At 49.1% G+C, this 23616-nt stretch overlaps 1 protein-coding gene and 1 non-coding gene across 11 annotated transcripts in view; both read right to left on the bottom strand.

The window, feature by feature from the left end:
- MICAL2 (microtubule associated monooxygenase, calponin and LIM domain containing 2) overlaps window positions 1–23616 on the bottom strand; it is a 197449-nt gene that overhangs the window by 143502 nt on the left and 30331 nt on the right. For all 10 annotated transcript variants that reach the window (XM_029059580.1, XM_029059579.1, XM_029059582.1 and 7 more), the window contains one exon: window positions 6603–6951. In XM_029059580.1, coding sequence (XP_028915413.1) covers window positions 6603–6866 — 264 coding nt within the window. In that variant the 5' untranslated portion in view covers window positions 6867–6951. The remainder of the gene's footprint in view (window positions 1–6602; window positions 6952–23616) is intronic.
- Window positions 21576–21677, bottom strand: LOC114810379. The gene has a single exon (XR_003758079.1). It is a non-coding gene; the product is annotated as a U6 spliceosomal RNA (small nuclear RNA).

Below are 23616 nucleotides of genomic sequence, written 5' to 3'. Positions count from 1 at the left end.
AATTCTTTGGCTTTAATTCAAGCCAACTGAACTTGGCTCGTTGACCTGACCTGGGCAAACTGCAAGCCACACTAGTCTTCCTCCTGAGCTCTTCTCAGGCGGAAGCTGGTTGGCAACTCCTGTGGCTACCCACACAAACAACACACACAACTATATACATGCACAAACATACACATACACACCCATACACACAAACATACATACAAACATACATACAAACATACATCCATACACATACACACCCATACACATAACAGTAATAATTTATGAACCAGTTAAGCGCTTACTAGATGCCAGCACTGTTCTAGGCGCTGGGACAGATACAAGTTAATCAGGTTGGACACGGTCCCTGTCCCACTTGGGCTCACACTCGTTAATGCTCATTTTCCAGATGGGGAACTGAGGCCCAGAGAAGTAAAGTGACTTGCCCCAAAGTCACACAGCAGACACGAGGCGGAGCCGGCGTTAGAACCCAGGTCCTTCTGACCTCCAGTACAATGCCTCATCCAGTAAGCCACGCTGCTTCTCATACAAACACATCCACACACATACACCCTTTCCCTTGTCTCTCTCTCTCTCCCCTTGACGCCCCACTCCCAGATAAAGGTCTGCAGCCCGGGACACCAATGAACGTTTATTAAAAACTCGAGTTCACAGTTTGACCTTCAGAAGTCCGAGCGGGCTAATGCCCCCCGTCCATGGATGATTCTTCCATAAGCCCTCTCTCAGGTTGGTTTCTGGGGCCATGAGGCCGTGTTTAGAATCTCACGCTGAAACGCCAGTCTCCTCCCCTCGCCTATGGATGGTGGCGCCAGCTATCACCCTGGCCAGGGCAGGGTGGGGGACCGGCAAAACATGATTCATGGGGACGGGAATGCCTGATAAGAGAGCTGTCCTGAACCTCCTGGTTCCTAGTTTGCTGCCTGTTTCTCCCTCACGGCACCACGTTCCCTGCTCCTTGCCCCCCAACACCCCCTAACACATACACATCCCGCAGCAGGGCCGAGAGACCATGCAGACAGTAGGACGTGGGATCACGACACCCCAGAATTCCCAAACGTGACCAACTTGACCCCCGGAGGTTTTGGGGAAGAATGGCCCTGCTTATCACGCCCAGTGTAGCACGAAAGGAATGAGAGGAGGAGCCGAGATAGCAGCACCACCTCTGCCCTCAGCCAAGAGGAGGAGGAGGAGAAAGGAGAGGGTGCTGACACTTTCTGGGCCCTTGCCAGGTACCAGGGCTCGGCCTGGGCCGTTTACCTTGCCCCCATGCTGGAGGGAGAGGGCCGCCTGCCTCCCTCAACCCAGCAGCCTTGGAGACATACCTATCTGTTATTTGTTTATTTGTACTGATGTCTGTCTTCCCCACTCTAGACTGTAAGCTCGTTGTGGGCAGGGAATGATGATGATGATTGTATTTGTTAAGTGCTTACTATGTGCCAGGCAGTGTTCTCAGGGCTGAGTTATATACAAGGTCATCAGGTCATCCCACGAGGGGTTCCAGTTTTAATCCTCACTTTACAGATGAGGTAACTGAGGCACAGAGAAGTGAAGTGACTTGCCCAAAGTCACATAGTTGATAAACAGCGGAGCCAGCATTAGAACCCACCACCTCTGACTCCCTTGCCCCTGCTTTTTCCACTAACCCATGCTGCTTTCTGCTTGATTGCTGTGTGTACTTTCCCAAGCCTTAGTACAGTGCTCTGCACACAGTAAGAGCTCAATATAAGATTGAATGAATGAATGAATCCAGTCGGTCGGGTGGGGCGGGAGTCTGGCATGGCAGCAGTTGTACTTATAACAATAATCACATTTATTAAGCACTTACTAATTGCTGAGCACTGGTTCTAAGCGCTGGCGATAGGTACAAGAATCAGGTGACACAGTCCCTGCCCCACATGGGGCTCGCCGTCTTAATCCCCATGAGGGAATGGAGGCACAGAGAAGTGAAGTGACTTGCCCGAGCTCCTATAGCCAGATAAGTGCGGAGTCGGGATTAGAACCCACATCCTTCTGACTCCCAGGCCCGGGCTCTCTCTACTAGGCCACGCTGCTTCTTCTGTGGCTGCAGAAGGGGGACAGGGCTGAGGGTGACAGCCCTGATGCCACCCTGGGAAAAAGCCACGCTGTGGTGGTCGCCAGCCGGCCCGACTCAGCCCATGCCAGGGGGTCTGCTGCTCCTAACAGGGGCTCAGGAAAGATGCCACCGCTGCTGTCTGCGAGATTCACGAGAGGAAGTAGGGGAGCAGCATGGGGGAGGTCCTTACGTCCACCCAGTGGGCCCCCCAAAAGTAATAATAACAATAATGTTGGTATTTGTTAAGCGCTTACTACGTGCCGAGCACTGTTCTAAGCGCTAGGGTAGACACAGGGGAATCAGGCTGTCCTACGTGGGGCTCACAGTCTTAATCCCCATTTTACAGATGATGTAACTGAGGCACAGAGAGGTTAAGTGACTTGCCCAAAGTCACACAGCGGACAAGTGGCCGAGCTGGGATTCGAACCCATGAACTCTGACTCCAAAGCCCGTGCTCTTTCACTGAGCGGACGCTGCTTCTCAGTGACTGACAAGGCTACAGTTAGGGGTATGGGCAGGGAGGAGAAGGGAGCAGAAGCCGCAGTGGAAAGTATCGTCACCTTCTTCCTCGCCCCTCTCACCTTCATACTAATAGTAATAATAATTGAGGCATTTGTTAAGCGCTCATATGTGCAGTACTGTACTAAGCGCTGGTGGGTCCACGGAAGTCAGGTTGGACCAGTCCCCATCCCGCATAGGGCTCACGGTCTTAATCCCCATTTTACAGATGAAGTGACTGAGGCCCAGAGAAGTGAAGTGATTCGCCCGAGGCCACATGGCAGACGAGTGGCCGAGCCGGGATTAGAACCCATGACCCTCTGACTCCCAAGACCATGCTCTAGCCACTACATCATGCTCTTTCATTTATTTCATTTGATCATAACTTACTGAGCGCTTACCTGTTGTGCAAAGCACTGGCCGAAGTGCTTGGGAGAGACCAATTAACAATAAACGCAGACACATTCCCTGTCCAGAATGAGCTTACAGTCTAGACATCTCCCCCTCTTTTCCTGCCCTGCACTCTCTACTCTCCCCTCCACCCCCGTTGATCCCAAATTCCCACCCCCTGCACCTCACCCCCTCAATTGTCCCCCCAAAGTGTGTTCCTGTGTTCCAGATGGGAAGGAGACACCCCGCCTCACACTTCAGCCCACCCTGAGCACTATCTCCTGTCCGACACCCACCTAGCAAGTTCTGTCTGGAGAATTCCCTAATTTTTTCTTATGGTATTTGCTAAGCACTGTCTTGTCTTATGCCCTCGAGTCCTCTCGGACTCACAGCGACGCCATGGACGCATCTCTCCCATGAACGCCCCACCTCCATCTGCAATCGTTCTGGTAGTGGATTCAGAGAGTTTTCATGGTAAAATCCGGAAGTGGCTTACCATTGCCTCCTTCCGCGCAGTCAACTTGACTGCCCGCCCTCAACTCTTTCCCATGCTGCTGCTGCCCAGCGCAGGCGAGTTTACTGTGTGTCAAACACTGGGAGTAGGTACAGGTTAACTAGGAAGGACACAGTCACCTTGACCTACATGGGGCTTTCCAGTCTAAGTAGCGAGGGAGGGTGAACGGTATTTATCCCGTTGAGGAAACTGAGCCCAGAGAAATGAAGTGACTTGCCCAAGTCACGCAGCAGATAAGTGGTGGAGTCAGATTAGAACCCAGGTCTTTAGACACCAGGCTAGTGTGCCCTTTCATAGGCCACACTGCTTTCACACCCACAGGCCCGAATACAGGGGTCTTAGTTGGCCACGTCTCCAGAGCGGGCACCAGAAACATCCCCTGGGTGGGGGGGGAATCAGCCTCCCCTTCCCAAATTGTCTCAAAGCATTATACCCTTCGAGCCCTGTGGGGGGGATCTTTGGGAGACCAGAAGCCCCCCACATCCAGTCTATACAGTGCCCAATGACCGGAGCAAACCATTTCCATGTCACCCTGTGCTTCTTCCCACTCAGCCTCCTACTCTGTTATCTTCTCTTTTTGAGGGTAGCCCCACCCCTGTCCCTTTGCAAAGGTCATTCTCCCCCCCAGGACATCTTCCAGTATCCCTCAACCCTGGCACAGCATAAAATAGATGTGGTTTTGTCCAACGCTTACTATCTGTCAACCACTGTAATGAGCGGTGGCGCAAGAGACAAGATCAGTGGGTCGGTCCAATCCCTGTCCCACCTGGGCTCCCAGTTTGAGGGGAAGGGAGAGCAGCAGCGATTGATACCATAGGAATTCAGTCACCCCCAAAGTGTTCCCTCTGCTTTCCCATTATCACAGGAGGATCCCCCACTACTTCTTCCGGTTGTTCAACTCCCCCAAAAGTTTCTCCTGCCCCCGACACTGACCCAAAAGTGTATCTCCCTGACCCCCTCCCATCTCTCTGTTAATAATAATAATAATAATTACAGAACTTGTTAAACATTTACTATGTGCCAAGCACCGTTCTAAGCACTGAAGTTTATCAGGTTGGACACAGTCTCTGTCCCACATGGGGCTTCAGATTGTGAGCCCCATTTCACGGATGAGGCAACTGAAACACAGAGAAGTGACTTGCCCAAGGTCACCCAGCAGGCATGTGGCGGAGCTGGGATTAGAACCCAGGTCCTTCTGACTCCTCGGCCCGGGCTCTGTCCACTAAGCCGCGCTGCTTCTCACGTCCGGCACACAGGCGGACTCAGGGGACACACACAGACACCAAAAGCGTTCTGGGAAAAGTCTCTTAGAGGAACGAGGCAAAGCGACTGCCAGGGAAAGGTGCTGCTTTGAACCTAGCGGGAGAAAGGGGCCAGAATCTGAGCAGGCAGGGCCACTAATCTCGCCCTTCTTCTTCCTTCTTCTTGGCCCTCACGTCAGTCATTCATTCCTTCCTTCAGTCGTATTTATTGAGTGCTTACTGTGTGCCGAGCACTGTACTAAGCGCTGGGGAGAGTATGTTATAACAATAAACGGACACAATCCCTGCCCTCAACGAGTTTACAGTCTAAATGGGGAGACAGATGATACTCTAAATAAAATCACAGATATGTACATAAATGCTGTGGGGCTGGGAGAGGGGATGAACAAAGGAACAAGTAAGGATGACGGACAAGGGGGTGAGAGAAGAGGAAAGTGGGGCTTAGTCTGGGAAGGCCTCTTGGAGGAGATGTGCCTTCAGTAAGGCTTTGAAGCCAGGGGAGAGTAATTGTCTGCCGGATTTGAAGAGGGAGGGCGTTCCAGACCAGAGGGAGGACGTGGGTGAGGGGTCGGCGGTGAGGTAGACAAGATCGCCACCCCGCTGCTCGGCCCCACCTTCCCCAGGGGGGCTCAGCAAACCACACTTCCCACCCTCAGGCCCGGCCTCTGATGCCCGTCCCCACCCTCATCCCCACCCCAACCTTTCCAGCATGACTCTAAACCCACCAGGCCACCCAAATGCCCAATGCCAATAAGGCAAACTGCCCAGCTGGACAATGAACTTCGCCCTCTCTGACATTGTAATAATAATAATTATTATTATTATTATAATGGTTGTGGCATTTGTTTGACACTTCCTCTGTGCCTAGCACTGTAGTAAACACTGCTTGTGTGAAATTTAGCAGGTCTCCAGGTGAAACCATGCGGGAGCCAATGTGGGAAACAATTCTAACAGTGTAGTCAGAGAAGCACCGTGGCCCAGCAGATAGAAGCACGGGCCTGGGAGTCAGAAGGAGCTGGGTTCTAATCCCGGCTCCATAACTTGTCTGCTGGTGACCTTGCCCAAAATCATTTCACTTCTCTGGGCCTCAGTTCCCTCATCTGGAAAATGGGGATCAAGACTTCGAGCCCCATCAATCACCCTGGCTCCTCCACTTGTCTGCTGTGTGACCTCTGGCATGCCACTTCACTTCTCACTTCCCTTGTCTATAAAATGAGGATTAAGACTCTGAGCCCCATGTAGGATAGGGATTGCATCCAACCTGATGATCTTTTATCTATTCCAGTGCTTAGTACAGTGCCTGGCACATAGTAAGTGGCTTAGTGGAAAGAACCTGGGCTTGGGAGTCAGAGGTTGTGGGTTTTAATCCCACCTCTGCCACTTGTCAGCTTTGTGGCTTTGGGCAAGTCACTGGGTCTCAGTTCCCTCGCCTGTAAAATGGGGATGAAGTCTGTGAGCCCCTTGTGGTACAGCCTAATTACTTTGTATCTCCTTGTATCTACTTCAGCGCTAAGAACAGTGAGACAGTGAGCACTTAACAAATGCCATCATTATTATTATTATAAAAGCATTTATTGAGTGGTTACTGGGTGCAGAGCACTGTACGAGGCCCCATTCACGTGGGCCCACGATCTGTGTCCAACCTGGCAATCTTGTATCTATGCCAGCACTTAGAATGGTGCCTGGCACAAAGTAAGCACTTAACAAATACTATTTTAAAAAACCTCTAAAAATAGTGTGCTCCCATCCACCCGGAGCCCCTGAAAAATGGCCCGCTGGCTCAGCTGAGCTGGAAGCAGAGTTCTCCGGTGACAAACATGTGGGAAAACCAAGGGGGCCTAGCGGCGCTCGGCTCATTTACCTTGCTGCTCATGCTGGCCCTGCTCCGCTTGAACTCTCGGTGCGTAGCTCTCTTGTCCAGCTTGTTCCACAGAGCTTTGGCCTTCCAGGTGGTCACCTTGGATTTGAGCCTGGGGTAGAAGTTCTTGTGGTCCTGTGGGTCGAGGTCGAGTTGCCTGGTGAGGAGGTTGAAGGCCTGCAGGGTGCCTTTGCACGTGCTGGCCTGGACAAAGTTTTCAAAAATCTGGCCAGCCTGGTCCTGGCTCCTGTTTTCATTTCCCTCCATGGTCGGCAACGCTGGGGAGCTTAGATGGGATGTTGGGAGTGGAGGAGGATCCGGATGCCAGGGGATGTCGGCAAGATTGGGGCACCTAGGAAAAGCAGGAGGAAGCCCAGATCAATCTTGGCCCTGTCTTCTCAATGATAATAATGATGGTACTTGTTAAGCGCTTACTATAGAAGCAGCGTGGCTTAGTGAAAAGAGCCCAGGCTTGGGAGTCAGAGGTCATGCGTTCGAATCCCAGTTCTGCCACTTGTCAGCTGTGTGACTGTGGGCAAGTCACTTCACTTCTCTGTGCCTCAGTTCCCTCATCTGTAAAATGGGGATTAAGACTGTGATCCTCATGTGGGACCACCTGATTACCCTGTAACTACCCCAGCACTTAGAACAGTGCTCTGCACGTAGTAAGCACATAACAAATATCAACATTATTATTATTATTATTATTATTATTAATATTATGTGCTAAACACTGCCCTCAGGGCTGGGGTAGTTAGGCAGGTTGGATCCAGTCCCTGTCCCACATGGGGCTTCTGGTCTTAATTCCCACTTTACAGATGAGGGAACGGAGGCCCAGAGAAGTGAAGTGACTTGCCCAAGGTCACACAACAGACACTTGGAGGAGCCGGGATTAGGAGGCAGGTCCTTCTGACTCCCAGGCAATGGGCTGGGACGGGTAACACCAGAGTTGCCAAGCAATGACCGAGACCCATCAGCCTTGGGCTGCAGAACTGAAGGCCAATCCCAGGCCACTGCCAGCTGGGTTTATAAACTATATCGGAATACAGCTAGAGTCAATAAGTCGGCCACGTCTCCAGAGCGGGCATCAGAATCAACTTCCAGGGGAGGTGGTGGCAAAAAATCAGCCTCCCCTCCCCCATTGCCCCGCCAAAGCAGGAACCCTTTGAGGCCCCTGGGAGGGCGTGGGGGTCAAGAAGTCTCCCCGAGTCCAGTCTACACGGTGCCCGAAGACCGCAGCAAACAGAGTATATAATAATAATGATGATAACGATAATAATAATAATAATAATGTTGGTATTTGTTAAGCACTTACTATGTGCCGAGCACTGTTCTAAGCGCTGGGGTAGACATAGGGGAATCAGGTTGTCCCACGTGGGGCTCACAATCTTAATCCCCATTTTACAGATGAGGGAACTGAGGCACAGAGAAGTTAAGTGACTTGCCCACAGTCACACAGGCGACAAGTGGCAGAGCTGGGATTCGAACTCATGAGCGCTGACTCCAAAGCCCGTGCTCTTTCCACTGAGCCACGCTGCTTCTCAGCAGGATTATAATAATAACAGCATTTGTTAGGCACTTACTCGGAGCCAATTAGAGGCACTGAGACAGATACAATAAGAAGATCAGATACCATTCCCCCATCCTTTTTTATGGTACTTGATAAGCGCTTACTTTATGCCAAGGACTAAACGAAGCACTGGGGTGAGGACAAAATTATCAGTTTGGACACAGTTCCTGTCCCAAATAGGGTACCCACTCTTAATAGGAGAGAGTAGGGTTTAAATCCCACTTTACAGAGGAGGAAACTCAGGCACAGAAAAGTTAAGGGACTTGTCCAAGGTCACAGAGTTGACACGTGGCGGTGCCAAGATTAGAACCCAAGTTATTTGGCTCCCGGGCCCGGATCCTTTCCACCAGATCACCCTGCTTCTCTATCCCAAAATGTTAGGAATTCAAAGTCTTTCACCCGGGGGATAGGCAGACTCTGAAGTCACAGAAACCACTTGCACCGGACAAGTGTATTAAAAAAAAAAAATGTTCCCACTGGAAAGATTTATTTTTATCCAGGATGTGTGCGGAGGGTGAGAGGAGGCGGGGAAGGGGAGGGTGGGTTGGGGGAAAATGTTCCAACAGGGAGGCTCAGAGTGGGATGCCACAGATGAATTCATCCACAGGGAAGTTGGCACAAGAACAGAGGATTTCCAAGCATACGCAGACACAGCTACGTTTTACATGCCAGTGGCTGATTGACCAGAGATGTTCTCCAGCTGGGAAAGGGGCAAACTCTTTGCCAACACCCAGCATGTTCTGCGACGGGCCCCTATTTGCCACGGGCTGGCAAGGGGTGACGTCCATTGCGGGACGCGTACTGAGGCTCAGAAGACACGAAAACCAGCAGTTGCCTCCAGAGTTGGCCCCAGAGAGATGGCACAGGCCTGGTGGAGGACCCGGATTCTAGTGGCGGCTCTGCCAACTGCTTGCTGGGTGACCTTGGGCAAGTCAATGACCTTCTCTGGGCCTCAGTTCTCCCTCCTACTTAGCCTGGGAGCCCCATGTTCATTCATTCAACAGTATTTATTGAGCGCTTACTATGTGCAGAGCACTGTACTAAGCGTTTGGAATGGACAATTCGGCATCATGTGGGACAGAGACTGCGCCCAACCTAATTCACTCATAACTACCCCAGCGCTTAGAACAGCAAGTGACACATAGTAAGCATTTAACAAATTCTATTAAAAAAAAAAAGGAGGGACTACAGAAGTTATCAATCATTCAATCAATCAGTGGTATTTACTGAGTGCTCACTGTGTGCAGAGCACTGTTCTAAGAGCCTAAGGCTTTCTGAAACACTTAAGTAATCACCATCAATCACAGATATTTACTGAGTGATTATAACACACAATCCTGTAGGTTCCTCCTCTAGACTGCAAGCTCACTGTGGGCAGAGAATGTACCGACCAGCACTGCCATATTGAACTCGCCCAAGTACCTAGTACAGTGCTCTGCACACAGTAAACACTCAATAAATACCATTGATTGACTGACACAGGGCACTGTATGAAGCGCTTGGGAGAGTACAGTGCCCTAGAGTCGGAGCTTTGGGTCTAGAGCTGAGTCCCCTGACTGTCAGTGGGGTCAAGCCCTGTAACAACAGAGACAGGGTTGGGACTGCTAGCCTTGAAACAGCTCTTGGGGAGCCTGGAAACCACTCTTATCGACGTCCTGCTTCTCGACTGTTACCCTTGCTGGTTTTGCTTTAACGGGTTATTTCTTTCCTTGTGTGACCCTGCCTTCTCTCCCTCCTACCCCACCCCATTAAGATTGTGAGTCCCATTGGTTGTGGCCCGGAATTTGTGCGAGACACACGAATCTCTTCCTCTACACTGTAAACTCAGCTCTAGACTGTAAGATCGTTGTGGGCTGGGAATGTCTGTTTATTGTGATATTGTTCTCTCCCAATGCTCAGTACATTCTCTGCATGTCGTAAGCCCTCAATAAATATGGTTGAACGAAGGAATACTCTCCTTAGGTCTTAGTACAGTGTTCTGTACCCAGTGAGCCCTCAATTCATTCATTCAATCATATTTATTGAGCACTTACTGTGCGCAGAGCACTGTACTAAATACCACTGATTTGATTCCGCACTGACAAAACCCTTTGTGAATCTCCCAGATCACTCCAGTTATTACCCACTCCCCCCACTGCCTTTCAAACTCTTTGACAGTTTGCTTCCCCCTCCTGCCTCCACTTTCCCTCCTCCCTAATAATAATAATGCTGGTATTTATTAAGCGCTTACTATATGCCAGGCATTGTACTAAGCACTAGGGTGGATACAAGCAAATTGAGTTGGACACAGTCCCTGTCCCATGTGGGGCTCACAGTCTCCATCCCGATTTTACAGATGAGGTAACTCAGGCACAGAGAATAATCATGATAGTAATAATTGTGGTATTTGTTAAGCACTTACTACGTGGCAGGCACTGTACTAAGCGCTGGGGTGGATACAAGCAAATGGGGTTGGACACAGTCCCTGCCCCACGTGGGGTTCACATTCTCGATCCCCATTTTACCGATGAAGTAACTGAGTTTGTACATATTTATTATTCTATTTATTTTATTAATGATGTGTATATATCTATAATTCTATTTATCTATTTTGATGGTAATGATCCCAGTCTACTTGCTTTATTTTGTTGTCTATCTCCCCCCTTCTAGACCATGAGTCCGTTGTTGGGTAGAGATTGTCTCTATCTGTTGCTGAATTGTACTTTCTAAGTGCTTAGTACAGTGCTCTGCATACAGTAAGCGCTCAGTAGATACAATTGCATGATTGAATGAGATGTGATTTAAGTGCGGCTTTGAAGGTGGGGAGAGTGATGGTCTGTTGAATATGAATAGGAAGGGAATTCCAGGCCAGAGCCCGGGATGTGGGTGGGGAATAAAGTAAATGCTTAACAAATGTTAACCACCCTAAACACGGCTCCCTGAGGGCCTTTAGCCAGGCCCTGGGCGCTTCACTCACTCATTTATTCAGTGGTATTTACTGAGCGCTTACTGTGTGCTGACCTCTGAACTAAGCACTGGGGAGAGTAAAAATAATAATAATGATGCCGTTTGTTAAGCTCTATGTGCCAAGCACTGTTCTGGATGCTGGGGTGGATACCGGCTAATCAGGTTGTCCTACGTGGGGCTCATACTTTTAATCCCCATTTTACAGATGAGGTAACTGAGGCACAGAGAAGTTAAGTGACTTGCCCAAGGTCACACAGCAGACAAGAGGCAGAGCCAGGATTAGAAACACGTCCTTTGACTCCCAAACCCATGCTCTTTCTACTAAGCCACACTGCTTCATCCTACAATATAAGTACAATATACAATATTGTACGATACAATATTTGTACGGTACAATACTGTACGATACGATACAATATTCTATTTTTAACCACTCAATCTCCAAGGGCTCCTTCCCCTCTGCCTTCAAACATGCCCACGTCTCCCCCATCCTAAAAAAACCCGCTCTTGACCCCATTTCCCCCTCCAGTTATCGCCCTATCTCCCTACTACCCTTCCTTTCCAAAATCCTAGAACGAGTCGTCTACAATCGATGCTTAGAATTCCTTAACTCCCATTCTCTCCTAGACCCCCTCCAATCTGGCTTCCGTCCCCTCCACTCTACCGAGACTGCTCTCTCTAAGGTCACCCGTGACCTCCTTCTTGCCAAATCCAATGGCTCCTACTCCATTCTAATCCTCCTTGACCTCTCTGCTGCCTTTGACACTGTCGACCATCCCCTCCTCCTCCATACCTTATCTCACCTTGGCTTCACGGACTCCGTCCTCTCCTGGTTCTCCTCTCACCTCTCTGGCCGGTCATTCTCGGTCTCCTTCGCTAGAGCCTCCTCCCCCTCCCATCCTTTAACTGTTGGAGTTCCTCAAGGGTCAGTTCTTGGCCCTCTTCTGTTCTCCATTTACACTCACTCCCTAGGTGAACTCATCCGCTCTCACGGCTTTGACTACCATCTCTACGCAGATGACACGTAGATCTACATCTCCGCCCCTGTCCTCTCCCCCTCCCTTCAGGCTCGCATCTCCTCCTGCCTCCGGGACGTCTCCACCTGGATGTAGGCCCGCCACCTAAAACTCAACATGAGCGAGACTGAGCTCCTCATCTTTCCTCCCAAACCCGGTCCTCTCCCAGACTTCTCTATCACCGTGGATGGCACGACCATCCTTCCCGTCTCTCGGGCCCGCAATCTCGGTTTCATCCTTGACTCGTCTCTCTCGTTCACCCCACACATCCTATCCGTTACCAAGACCTGCCGGTTTCACCTCTACGATATCGCCAAGTTCCGCCCTTTCCTCTCCACCCAAACGGCTACCTTACTGTTACGGGCTCTCGTTATATCCCGGCTAGACTACTGTGTCAGCCTTCTCTCTGACCTCCCTTCCTCCTCTCTCGCCCCACTCCAGTCTATTCTTCACTCCGCTGCCCGGCTCATCTTCCTGCAGAAACGATCTGGGCATGTCACTCCCCTTCTTAATCAACTCCAGTGGTTGCCTATCAACCTCCGCTCCAAACAAAAACTCCTCACTCTAGGCTTCAAGGCTCTCCATCACCTTGCCCCTTCCTACCTCTCCTCCCTTCTCTCTTTCTACCACCCACCCCACACGCTCCGCTCCTCCGCCACCCACCTCCTCACCGTCCCTCGGTCTCACCTATCCCGCCGTCGACCCCTCGGTCCCGTCCTCCCGCGGTCCTGGAACGCCCCTCCCTCCTCACCTCCGCCAAACTGATTCTCTTTCCCTCTTCAAAACCCTACTTAAAACTCACCTCCTCCAAGAGGCGTTCCCAGACTGAGCTCCTCTACTCCCTCTACTCCCTCTGCCATCCCCCCTTCACCTCTCCGCAGCTAAACCCTCTTTTCCCCTTTTCCCTCTGCTCCTCCACCTCTCCCTTCCCATCCCCACAGCACTGTACTCGTCCGCTCAACTGTATATATTTTCGTTACCCTATTTATTTTGTTAATGAATTGTACATCGCCTCGATTCTACTTAGTTGCCATTGTTTTTACGAGATGTTCTTCCCCTTGACTCTATTTATTGCCATTGTTCTCGTCTGTCCGTCTCCCCTGATTAGACTGTAAGCCCGTCAAACGGCAGGGACTGTCTCTATCTGTTGCCAACTTGTTCATCCCAAGCGCTTAGTACAGTGCTCTGCACATAGTAAGCGCTCAATAAATACTATTGAATGAATGAATGAATGAATGAATGAATACAAGCTCATTGAGTGCCGGAAACAAGTCTGTTTATTGTTCTAGTGTACTCTCCCAAGCGCTTAGTATAGTGCTCTGCACACAGTAAGCGGCTCAATAAATACGATTGAATGAATGAATAAATATAACAATAAACACTTTCCCTGTCCACAATGAGCTCACAGTCTAGAGGGGGAGACAAACATTAATTTACATAAATTAATAAATTATAGATATATACATAACTGCTGGGCTGAGAGTGGAGACCACGGGCCTGGGAGTCTCAGAGGTCATGGGTTCTAATCCTGGCTCCGCCACTTGTCTGCTGTGTGACTTTGGGCAAGTCACTTCACTGGGCCTCAGTTCCCTCATCTATCAAATGGGGATTAAGACTGTGAGCCCCGTGTGGGACAGGGACTGTGTCTAACCTGATTATAGTGTATCTACCCCGGCACTTATACAGTAAGCGCTTAAAGAATGTCATCATTATTATTATTCTGAGGGAAAGGGGCTGGTGTGGAGGAGGGGGCTGTATTCTCCCAAACGGGAATGATCTAGCTGAGAGCGGATGCAGGAGGAAGGATGGGCAGAGTGCAGACGGGGAAATCACAGACAGGAATGAAGGAGTTGGTGTGAGGGGGAGGGCAACAGGGAAGTGTGGAGGATGCAGGAATGATGATTTTATCAGTCAAGCAGGGAGATAAGGGGGTGGGCAGATGAGGGGCTGCAGAGGCAGGGGTCTTTTAGAAAAGACTCAGTCTTTTTTGGTTTCCCAATCTGCCACCCAACCTCTTCCCTTTGCCTGGAGGAAGGGGGCTTCATTTGCACTCACGGGGATCTTCGAGACTGTAGTTTCCCACTGTAATAATAAACACTGTGGTTAAGTGCTTACTATGTGCCGGGCACTGTACTAAGGTAACCGGGTTGGGCACAGTCACTGCCCCACATAAGGACTAACCATCTTAATCTCCATTTTACAGATGAGGGAACTGAGGCCCAGACAAGTAAAGTGACTTGTCCGAGGACACACAGTAGACAAGGGACAGAGCCGGGATTAGAATCCAGGTCCTTCTGACTCCCAGGCCCTTGCTCTACCCACTAAGCCATGCTGCTTCTCATTGTACCTTGGTAGGGAAGGAGAGGGGGGCTTTTCACCATCTCATTTGCACATCCCCCCAAGAGGGCAGCAGTGTGGCCTAGGGGATAGAGAGGTTCTAATCCTGGCTCCACCACATGTCTGCTGTGTGACCTTGGGCAAGTTACTTCACTTCTCTGTGCCTCGATTCCCTCATTTGCAAAACAAGAATTAAGACTGTGAACCCCATGTGAGACAGGGACTGTGCCCAACCCAATTTGCTTGTATCCACTCCAGCGCTTAGTACAGTGCCTAGCACATGCTAAGTGCTTAACAAATACAATTATTATTATTATTCCCAAACCCTCCCAGCCTAAGCAAGAGAAGATTCCATCTTATTTTCCACTGGGGAAGCAGCATGGTGTAGTGGATCGGGACCAGGCCCGGGAGTCAGAAAGTCAGGGGTTCTAATCCCGGCTCTGCAACCCTGAGAAAGTCACTTGACTTCTTTGTGCCTCAGTAACCTCATCTGTAAAATAGGGATGGCGACTGTGAGCCCCACAAGGGACAGGGACTGTGTCCAACTTGATTTGCTTGTATCCACCCCAGGGTTTAGTCCAGTGCCTGGCACATAGTAAGCACTTAAATACCATCATCGTTATTATCATCATCATTCTTTACTCCTGCTGCCAGAAATCACCACAGGCCTGGGCCTGTAGCAACTTCCTAGGATGCTTTAAATCAAAACTCGGAAAGATAACCTCCCGTCTTTCTAGGAAGGCCATCTTCAGCCATGCAGCCTTTAATCAATCCATCAATCATATTTATTCAGGGCTTACTGTATGCAGAGCACTGTACTAAGTGATTGGGAGAGTATAGTACTAGAGAGTTCGAAGATGTGTTGCCTGCCCACAACAAGCTTACAATCTAGAGGAGCACTTAATATTAAATTAATAATAACAATTGATAATTATCTTTCAATTCCTTTTCCTTCTATCAGCCACAGAAATCTCCTTCCTCTTACCACTGTGGATCCCCGTGTTATATGAATAACATGAACCACCCAGAAAAGGTAGAAGCAACGTGACTTAGTGGAAAGAGCATGGGTCTGAAAGTCGGGAAGACCTGGGTTTTAATTCTGCCTCTGCCAATTACCAGCCAGGTGAACTTAGGCAAACCATTTAACTTAGTGCCTCTGTTTCCTCATCTGACCTAAGCCCCAGGCTAAGCTCCCCTTGTCCTCAGCTTCCTGTGGCCCCGACACACTCCCTCTGCTCTACTCCCCCTCCCTGCCTTGTGTATATATGTACATATCTAAAATTCTGTTTATTTACATTGATGCCTATTTGCTTGTTTTGATGTCTTTCTTTCCCAATCTAGACTGTAAGCCCGGTGTGGGCAGAGTTTGTCTCTCTTTACGGCTGAATTGTATTTTCTAAGCGCTTAGTACAGTGCTCGGCATGCAGTAAGTGCTCACTAAATACGAATGAATGAAAATCAGAATTCAATATGTTTTCCCTCCTACTTAGACTGTGAGCCCCATATGGGGCAGAGACTGTCCCTCCTGATTGACTTCTATCTTTCCCAGCGCTTAGAACAGGGCTTGACACATAGTAAGTGCTAAACAAGCACCATTTATTAAAAAAAAAAAAAGACCAGAACCGAGTTTCCATTTTCTCGGAAAAACACCCGCTACCATACATATTTCACTTTCCAAGAATAGCTTCAAACCATCTTGTTTTTCTCAACTGGGTCATTTGTTTGTGATCCTTTTCCTAGAGCCCTCACTGGTCCCCTGCTTCTGTGAGGAGGGGACGGGTTCATCCCAAAATAGAGGAAGCATGTTCCTAGTTAAGAAAATCCAGGATCCCAGAGGGCTTTCTGAAAGCATTGTGACCTTGTGGAAAGAGCTGGGGACTGAGAGTCAGAGGTTGCTGTTGTCTTATGTTGTCGAGTCGTGTCCGAACTATAGCGACGACATGGACACATCTCTCCCAGAACGTCCCAACTCCAGTTGCAATCGTTCTGGTAGTGGATCCATAGAGTTTTCATGGAAAAATCCCGAAGTAGTTTACCATTGCCTCCTTCTGCACAGTAAACCTGAGTCTCCGCCCTCAACTTTCTTCCATGCTGCTGCTGCCCAGAAAAGGGGAGTTTTGACTTGTAGCAGATTGCCTGCCACTCGCTAGCCACTGCCCAAGCTAGGAATGAAATGGACAGGCCTCTGCTTGACTCTCCCTCCTGTAGTCGAGACTCGTAGAGGACTGGAAACTATCCAGGTGTGACCCTGAGAAGAGGAGAGTAAGAGGACCTAGGTTCTAATCTCAGCTCTCCCACTTTTTTTTTTTAAATGGCATTTGTTAATGTGTTTATAATCTGCCAGGGACTGAACTAAACTCTGGACTAGAAACAAGATAATTGGTTTGGACACAGTCCCTGTCCCACATAGGGCTCACAGTCTTTATCCCCATTTTGTAGATGAGGTAATTGAGGCACAGGAAATTTAAGCAATCTGCCCAAGGTCACACAGCAGGGAGTCACAGGACTTGGGAACTAATCCCGGCTCTGCCACTAGTCGAATTGTACATTCCAAGCGCTTAGAAAGTGATCTGCTAGAAAGTGATCTGCGCACAGTAAGCACTCAATAAATACGGCTGAATGGTCTGTTGTGTGATCATGGGCAAGTCCCTTCACTGGGCCTCAGTTGCCTCATCCGTAAAATGGGGATTTCATACTGATTGTCCCTCCTAATTAGACTGTGAGCCCCATGTGGGATGTCCTGATTATCCTGTATCTATTCAAGAGCTTAGTACAATGCTTGACACTGATTAATAGATTATAAGATCCTCCTGGGCAGGAAACTTGCCTTATGTTGAACTCTCCTGAGCTCTTAAAGCAGTGCTCTGCACACAGTACGCACTCAATGCCACTGATTGATTAACAATTATTTATTATTACTTTCTAGGTGACTTTATAGCAAGGAAAACTTCATCTCCCTGGACCCCAGGATCTGAAGCCAGACTCCACACTACTCAATCAATCATATTTACTGAGCAGCTACTGTGTGCAGAGCACTGTACTAAGCACTTGAGAAAATACAGTATAACAGAGTTGGTAGACGTTCCCTGCTCACAGAGAGTTTACAGTCTAATCAACCCATCTCCCCGTGATCAATTCTAATCCCAGCTCTGTCTCTTGTCTGCTGTGTGACTTTTGGCAAGTCCCTTCACTTCCCTGGGCCTCAGTTCTCTCATGCAGGCAGTCCGGCCCGGCCCCTACGATGGCGGCAGCAGCTGCGGAGCTATGCCACCCTGCCCTGCCCTTAGCCGAGGTGAGAGAGGGACCCCGCGGGCTGGACGCTCTTCTGCCCCCATCTTCCTCTGCCCCATCCCATCCTTTCCCTCCTTTCTGTCCCTGTCTTCTCCCCCAACTTCCCCCCTCACCCTGTCCTCCTCCACTCCTTTTCTGCCCCTATTTCACTGGCCTCTCCCCCTCTGCCCTCACCCATCCCTCCTTTCTGCCCCTGTTCCTCTGCCCCCAACTTCTCCCCTCCCCCTTCCCCATCCACCCCTTCCTCCCCTTTTCTGTCCCTCTTTCACTAGTCTTTCCCCATCTGCCCTGACCCATCCCTTCCCCCCTCTCTATCCCATTCCTCTGCCCCCAACTTCCCCTCTCCCCCTGCCTCATCCTCCCCTTTTCTGCCCCAATTTCCCCCTTTTCTGTCCCTATTTCACTGGCATTTCCCCCTCTGCCCTCACCCATCCCGTCCCTCCTTTCTGCCCCTATTCCTCTGCCCCCAACTTCCCCTCTCCCCCATCCTCATCCTCCCCTTTATTGTTTTTGTCTGTCTCCCCCGATTAGACTGTAAGCCCGTCAATGGGCAGGGACTGTCTCTATCTGTTGCTGATTTGTACATTCCAAGCGCTTAGTACAGTGCTCTGCACATAGTAAGCGCTCAATAAATTCTATTGAATGAATGAATCTGGATAATGGGGATTGAGACTGTGGACCCCAGGTGGAACAAGGACTGTGTCCAACCAGATTTGTCTTTATCCCGGCGCTTAGTACAGTGCCTGGCACATAGTAAGCGCTTAACAAATACCAGAATTTTTATTGCATGTGACTGTAAAGGCTTTAAAATTCCCCCCGCTCCTGGGTGTCAGCTTCCCCCCCTCAAATCCCATTCCTTCTCCGTGTTCAAAGCCCAGGCTGCAGTGGGATAGGGATTTATTGAGTGCTTAGTGTGCGCACAGAGCACTGTACTTGGGAGAGCACAATACACAGAGCGGAGATCCCAAACTGCTACAGTCTGGCCATCCCCCTCCCCCCATTCAGGAAGGAAATGCCAATCTGATAAACGGCTGCCGAGTCCGAAAAAGATCACCCACTTCGCGGGCAGTCATTTTTTGAACTATCAACTTTGTCTGCAGGTGACAGTATTCCCTTCCCTCCAGTCTGGGCTCTCGCAAAGTGTGCCAGGCCTGCATGCTTCCTGGGGGCAATCTGAGGGTCCTCTCTCCACCCCATTCACCCCCAAATCCCTTCCTCTTGGCGAAGAGCAGCAGGTTAGCCCCCCTCCCCACAGGGCAGCCCCTCTCCGGTTATCTTATCTAGTTGGAGCCTTCTCTGTGGCCTCTGCTGTCCACTCCCAACACGGCATGGGAGATTGCTCAACCTGGAAGCCAAAGGTTGACCAGGCAGCCCCCATCCCCCATGGGAAGCATCGTGGCCTAGTGGCTAGAACCCGGGCCTGGGAGTCAGGTCATGGCTTCTATTCATTCACTCATTCATTCAATAGTATTTACTGAGCGCTTACTATGTGCCAGAGAAGCAGCGTGGGTCAGTGGAAAGAGCCTGGGCTTTGGAGTCAGAGGTCATGGGTTCGAATTCTGGCTCTGCCACTTGTCAGCTGTGTGACTGTGAGCAAGTCAATTAACTTCTCTGGGCCTCAGTTACCTCATCTGTAAAATGAGGATGAAGTCTGTGACCCTCACGTGAGACAACCTGATTACCCTGTATCTCCCCCAGCACTTAGAACAGTGCTCTGCACACAGTAAGCACTTAACAAATACCAACATTATTATTGTTATGTGCAGAGCACTGTACTAAGCACTTGGAATGTACAATTCGGCAATAGGGACAATCCCTGCCCAGTGACGGGCTCACAGTCTAAATGGGGGAGACAGACAGCAAAGCAAAACAAAACAAAACAAGACAACATCAAGATAAATAGAATCAAGGAGATATACACCTCAATAACAAAATAAATAGGGTAATAAATAATATATTCAAATGAGCACAGTGCTGAGGGGAAGGGAAGGGGGAAGAGCAGAGGGGGAGGGGGAGGGAAGGGGGAGCAGAGGGAAAGGGGGTTCAGTCTGGGAAGGCCTGCTGGAGGTGAGCTCTCATTCATTCATTCAATCATATTTATTGAGCGCTTACTGTGTGCAGTGCACTGTACTAAGCACTTGGAAAGTACAATCCGGCAACAGAGAGACAATCCCTACCCAACAACGGGCTCCGGCGCTTGTGTGCTGTATGGCCTTGGGCAAGTCACTTCATTTCTCTGGGACTCAGTTCCCTCAGCTGTAAAATGGGGATTAAAAGTGTGAGCCCCACTTGGGACAACCTGATTTCCTTGTATCTGTCCAGAGCTTGGAACAGTGCTTGGCACATAGTAAGCGCTTAACAAATACCATCATTATTATCGTTATTATTCCTTGGCCCTCCTGCTACCTCATCTGGAAAAGGCCCCGTGTGAGGCCCCATGTAGGACAAGGACAGTGTCCAATCTCATTTGTTTGTATCCATCTCACCACTCAGTACAGTGCCTGGCATGTAGTAAGCACTTAACAAATAACCACAGTTATTATTATTACCACTGGTTTCAAAAAGAAAACCCTGGGAAGGGAATCTGGGTGAGGACTGCCTTGTCGCTGATTTATTTATTTCAGATTCCCCAGGTCCAGCCCAAGCACCCCCAGAATCCTCACAGAAGAAGGCAGTTTAAAAGGATCTGTCAGCATGGGTTATGTGGCTCAGAAGCCCCTTTGCCAAAGACAGACTTGGAATCATTCGATCATGGAAGGTGGTAAATGCTTAATACGTACCATAATCAATTAATTATCTCTTTCACTTAGACTCTGAGCCCAGGTAGGACAAGGATTGGGTCCAACTTCTAGCTATCCCAGCACTTAGAAGAGTGCTTTGACTCTAGTAAATGTTTAACAACTACAATGATAATAAAAATTAAAATAAGCCTTCCTTGACCTTCCTGTTCCCCCAACCTATTCACCCTCCCTTCTAAATTGCCTGGCACTTGGGTGTCTACCCTTTAATATCTTTGATATTCACTGCTTTCCCAATTCCTTGTGGGTTGTGAGTATATTTTTATAAACTGTGGCTTCCCCTATCTATTTACTTTAAACCTGTCTCCCCACTAGACTGTAGTCTCCTTGATGGCAGGGAACATGTCTGTGAATGCTACTGTATTATACTCTCCTCGGAGTTCAGTACAGTGTTCTGCACACAATAAGTGCTCAATAAATACCACCGTTGGTTTGCTGGCCCTTGGCCATGGCCTTTTGAGGCCTAGGACAGAGTCTGCCCCCAGTGGACTCTCAACTAGGGGAAGTCACTTCACTTCTCTGTGCCTCAGTTTCCTCATTGTAAAATGTGGATTAAATCTATTTAAGACTTTGAGGCCCACGTGGGCCAGGGATGTTGTCTGGCCTGATTACCCCAGGACTTAGAACAGTGCTTGGCACATAGTGTGTTACTTACTATGTAATTATTGTTATTCTTATGGGGTGAGGAGAAGATCCAGGGCCGCAGCTTCCCCCGCCCGCTCTCAGCACTTATGTTCGAATCTGCAATTTATTTCTATCATCTGTCTCCCCTCTAGACTGTAAGCTCTTTGTGGGTGGGGAATAATAATGACGGTACTCATTAAGTGCTTACCATGTGCCAAGCACTGTTCTAAGCGCTGAAAAATATGGAACGCTCCCCGAATTTGTGTCATCTTTAATAATAATAATGATAATGGTATTTAAGTGCTTACTATGTGCCAAGCACTGTTCTAAGTACTGAAAAACATGGAACGTTGCCCGAATTTGTGTGCCATCTTTAATAATAATAATAATAATGGTATTTGTTAAGTGCTTACTATGTGCCAGGCACTGCTCTTGCGCATAGGCCGTGCTAATCTTCTCTGTATCATTCCAATTTTAGCATACATGCTGAACGTGTCTGTTGTTATATTGTGCTTTGCACACAGTAAACACTCAATAAATATGATTGACTAAAGGAATCCCACAGATTCAACATTTGTTAAAAAAAATATATATCAAACCCCAACTCCTGTGGGCTTCATTCGCAAGCTGAATGGCGGCAGATTTTCCCGGCTGCGACCCCGGAGCAGGGAACATATTTCAGGGCGGTGATGTCATATCTCCCAGCCCCAGAGAGCTGACGGGGGTTTCATTAAAGCCAGATAATGGAAATCTCTCTGGAACATGCCGATGTCAGAGGGGTACTGCTGAGGCCCGAGCGGGGATTGAGATAACAGAGGAGTTTTTGGCAGCCCCGTTAGACTGCAGACAGGGAGACCGTGTGACTCTGCCGTTGCCAGAGCCCGGACGAACACTATTAACCGAACAGACAGAGAGACAGCGAGGCCCGTCAAGGAATGGGGGAAATGATAATAATAATGATAATGATATTTAAGCACTTACCATGTGCCGGGCACTGTTCTAAGCGCTGGGGTGGATATGAGCAAATCGGGTTGGACCCAGTCCCTGTCCCTCGTGGGGCTCACAGTCTCAATCCCCCTTTGACAGATGAGGTAACTGAGGCCCAGAGAAGTGAAGTGACTGGAGCAAGGTTACACAGCAGATAAGTGGCGGATGCGGGATTAGAACCTATGACTTTTGACTCCCAGACCCGTGCTCTATCCACTAGGCCATCCTGTTTCCACATGAGTGCTCGCTCAGGAAGCTGGTCTTCAGCACCACAGGAGGCTACGATCAAAGTATTGTCTGCAGTCGTCATTTCTTTATTTATAATAGTAGTAATAATAATGGTGCTTGTTTAGCGCATACTTTGTGCCAACCACTGTTCTAAGCACTCGGGTAGCTACGACTTAATCACGTTGGACACAGTCCCTGACCCACATGGGGCTCCCATTCTAGAGACCCCTCTACACTGTAAGCTCCTGGTGGACAGGGAATGTGTCTCTTCTATTGCTCTCGCCCGAGCGCTTAGAACAGGGCTTGGCACAGAGTAAGTGCTCAATAAATACCACTGACGGATGGATGGGCGGATGGAAAGGCTTTGGGCTAAGCCATGGGCTGCAGCAGCAGGGAAGTCACCCATGCAGAGGGGGGCTTCTCTTTCCAGTTAGCCACGGATGAATTAGGCTGACAGGAATGGAGGTGGATGGGGGATGTTGCATCTCTGGAGAATTAGGGCTTAGAGTGGGCTACACGTGAATCAATCCATTGTACTAAGTGCTTGGGAGAATAAAATACAACAGAATTAGCAGACAAGGTAGTTCCCTGTCAATCTCACCCATCAACACAGAACCAATCAATCAGGGGTATTTTTGGAGCACTTTCTGTGTGCAGAGCAGTGTACTAAGTGCTTAGGAGAGTACAATACAACAGAATTAGCAGATACAATCCCTGCCAATCACACACACACACACACAAACACACACACAATCACTAGTATTTCTTGAGTGCTTACTATGTGCAGGATTGTACATTCCAAGATGTATTTACATTCCAAGTTCTTAGTACAGTGCTCTGCACATAGTACGCGCTCAATAAATACTATTGAATGAATGCAGGACACTGTCCTAAGCACTTAAGCATGGTGTAGTGGATAGAGCACAGGCCTGGGATTCTAATCCTGGCTCTGCCAGTTGTCTATGTGGCCTTGGGCAAGTCACTTCACTTCTCTGGGCCTCAGTCACCTCAACTGTAAAATGGAGATTAAGACTGTGAGCCCCCTGTAGGACAGGGACTGTCTCCAACCTGATTTGCTTGCAACCACCCCAGCCTGTCACATAGTAAACGCTTAATAAATACCATAATTATCATTATTATTATTACTATTGGGGGTATTTAATCAGTGCTTACTGTGTGCAGAGCAGTGTATTAAGTGCTTGGGAGAGTACAAGACAACA

The sequence above is a fragment of the Ornithorhynchus anatinus genome, chromosome 3, assembly GCF_004115215.2.
Source record: "Ornithorhynchus anatinus isolate Pmale09 chromosome 3, mOrnAna1.pri.v4, whole genome shotgun sequence".
NCBI lineage: Eukaryota > Metazoa > Chordata > Mammalia > Monotremata > Ornithorhynchidae > Ornithorhynchus > Ornithorhynchus anatinus.
Note: the sequence above shows the minus strand (reverse complement) of the source record. Positions and strands in the feature narration are given on the sequence as shown.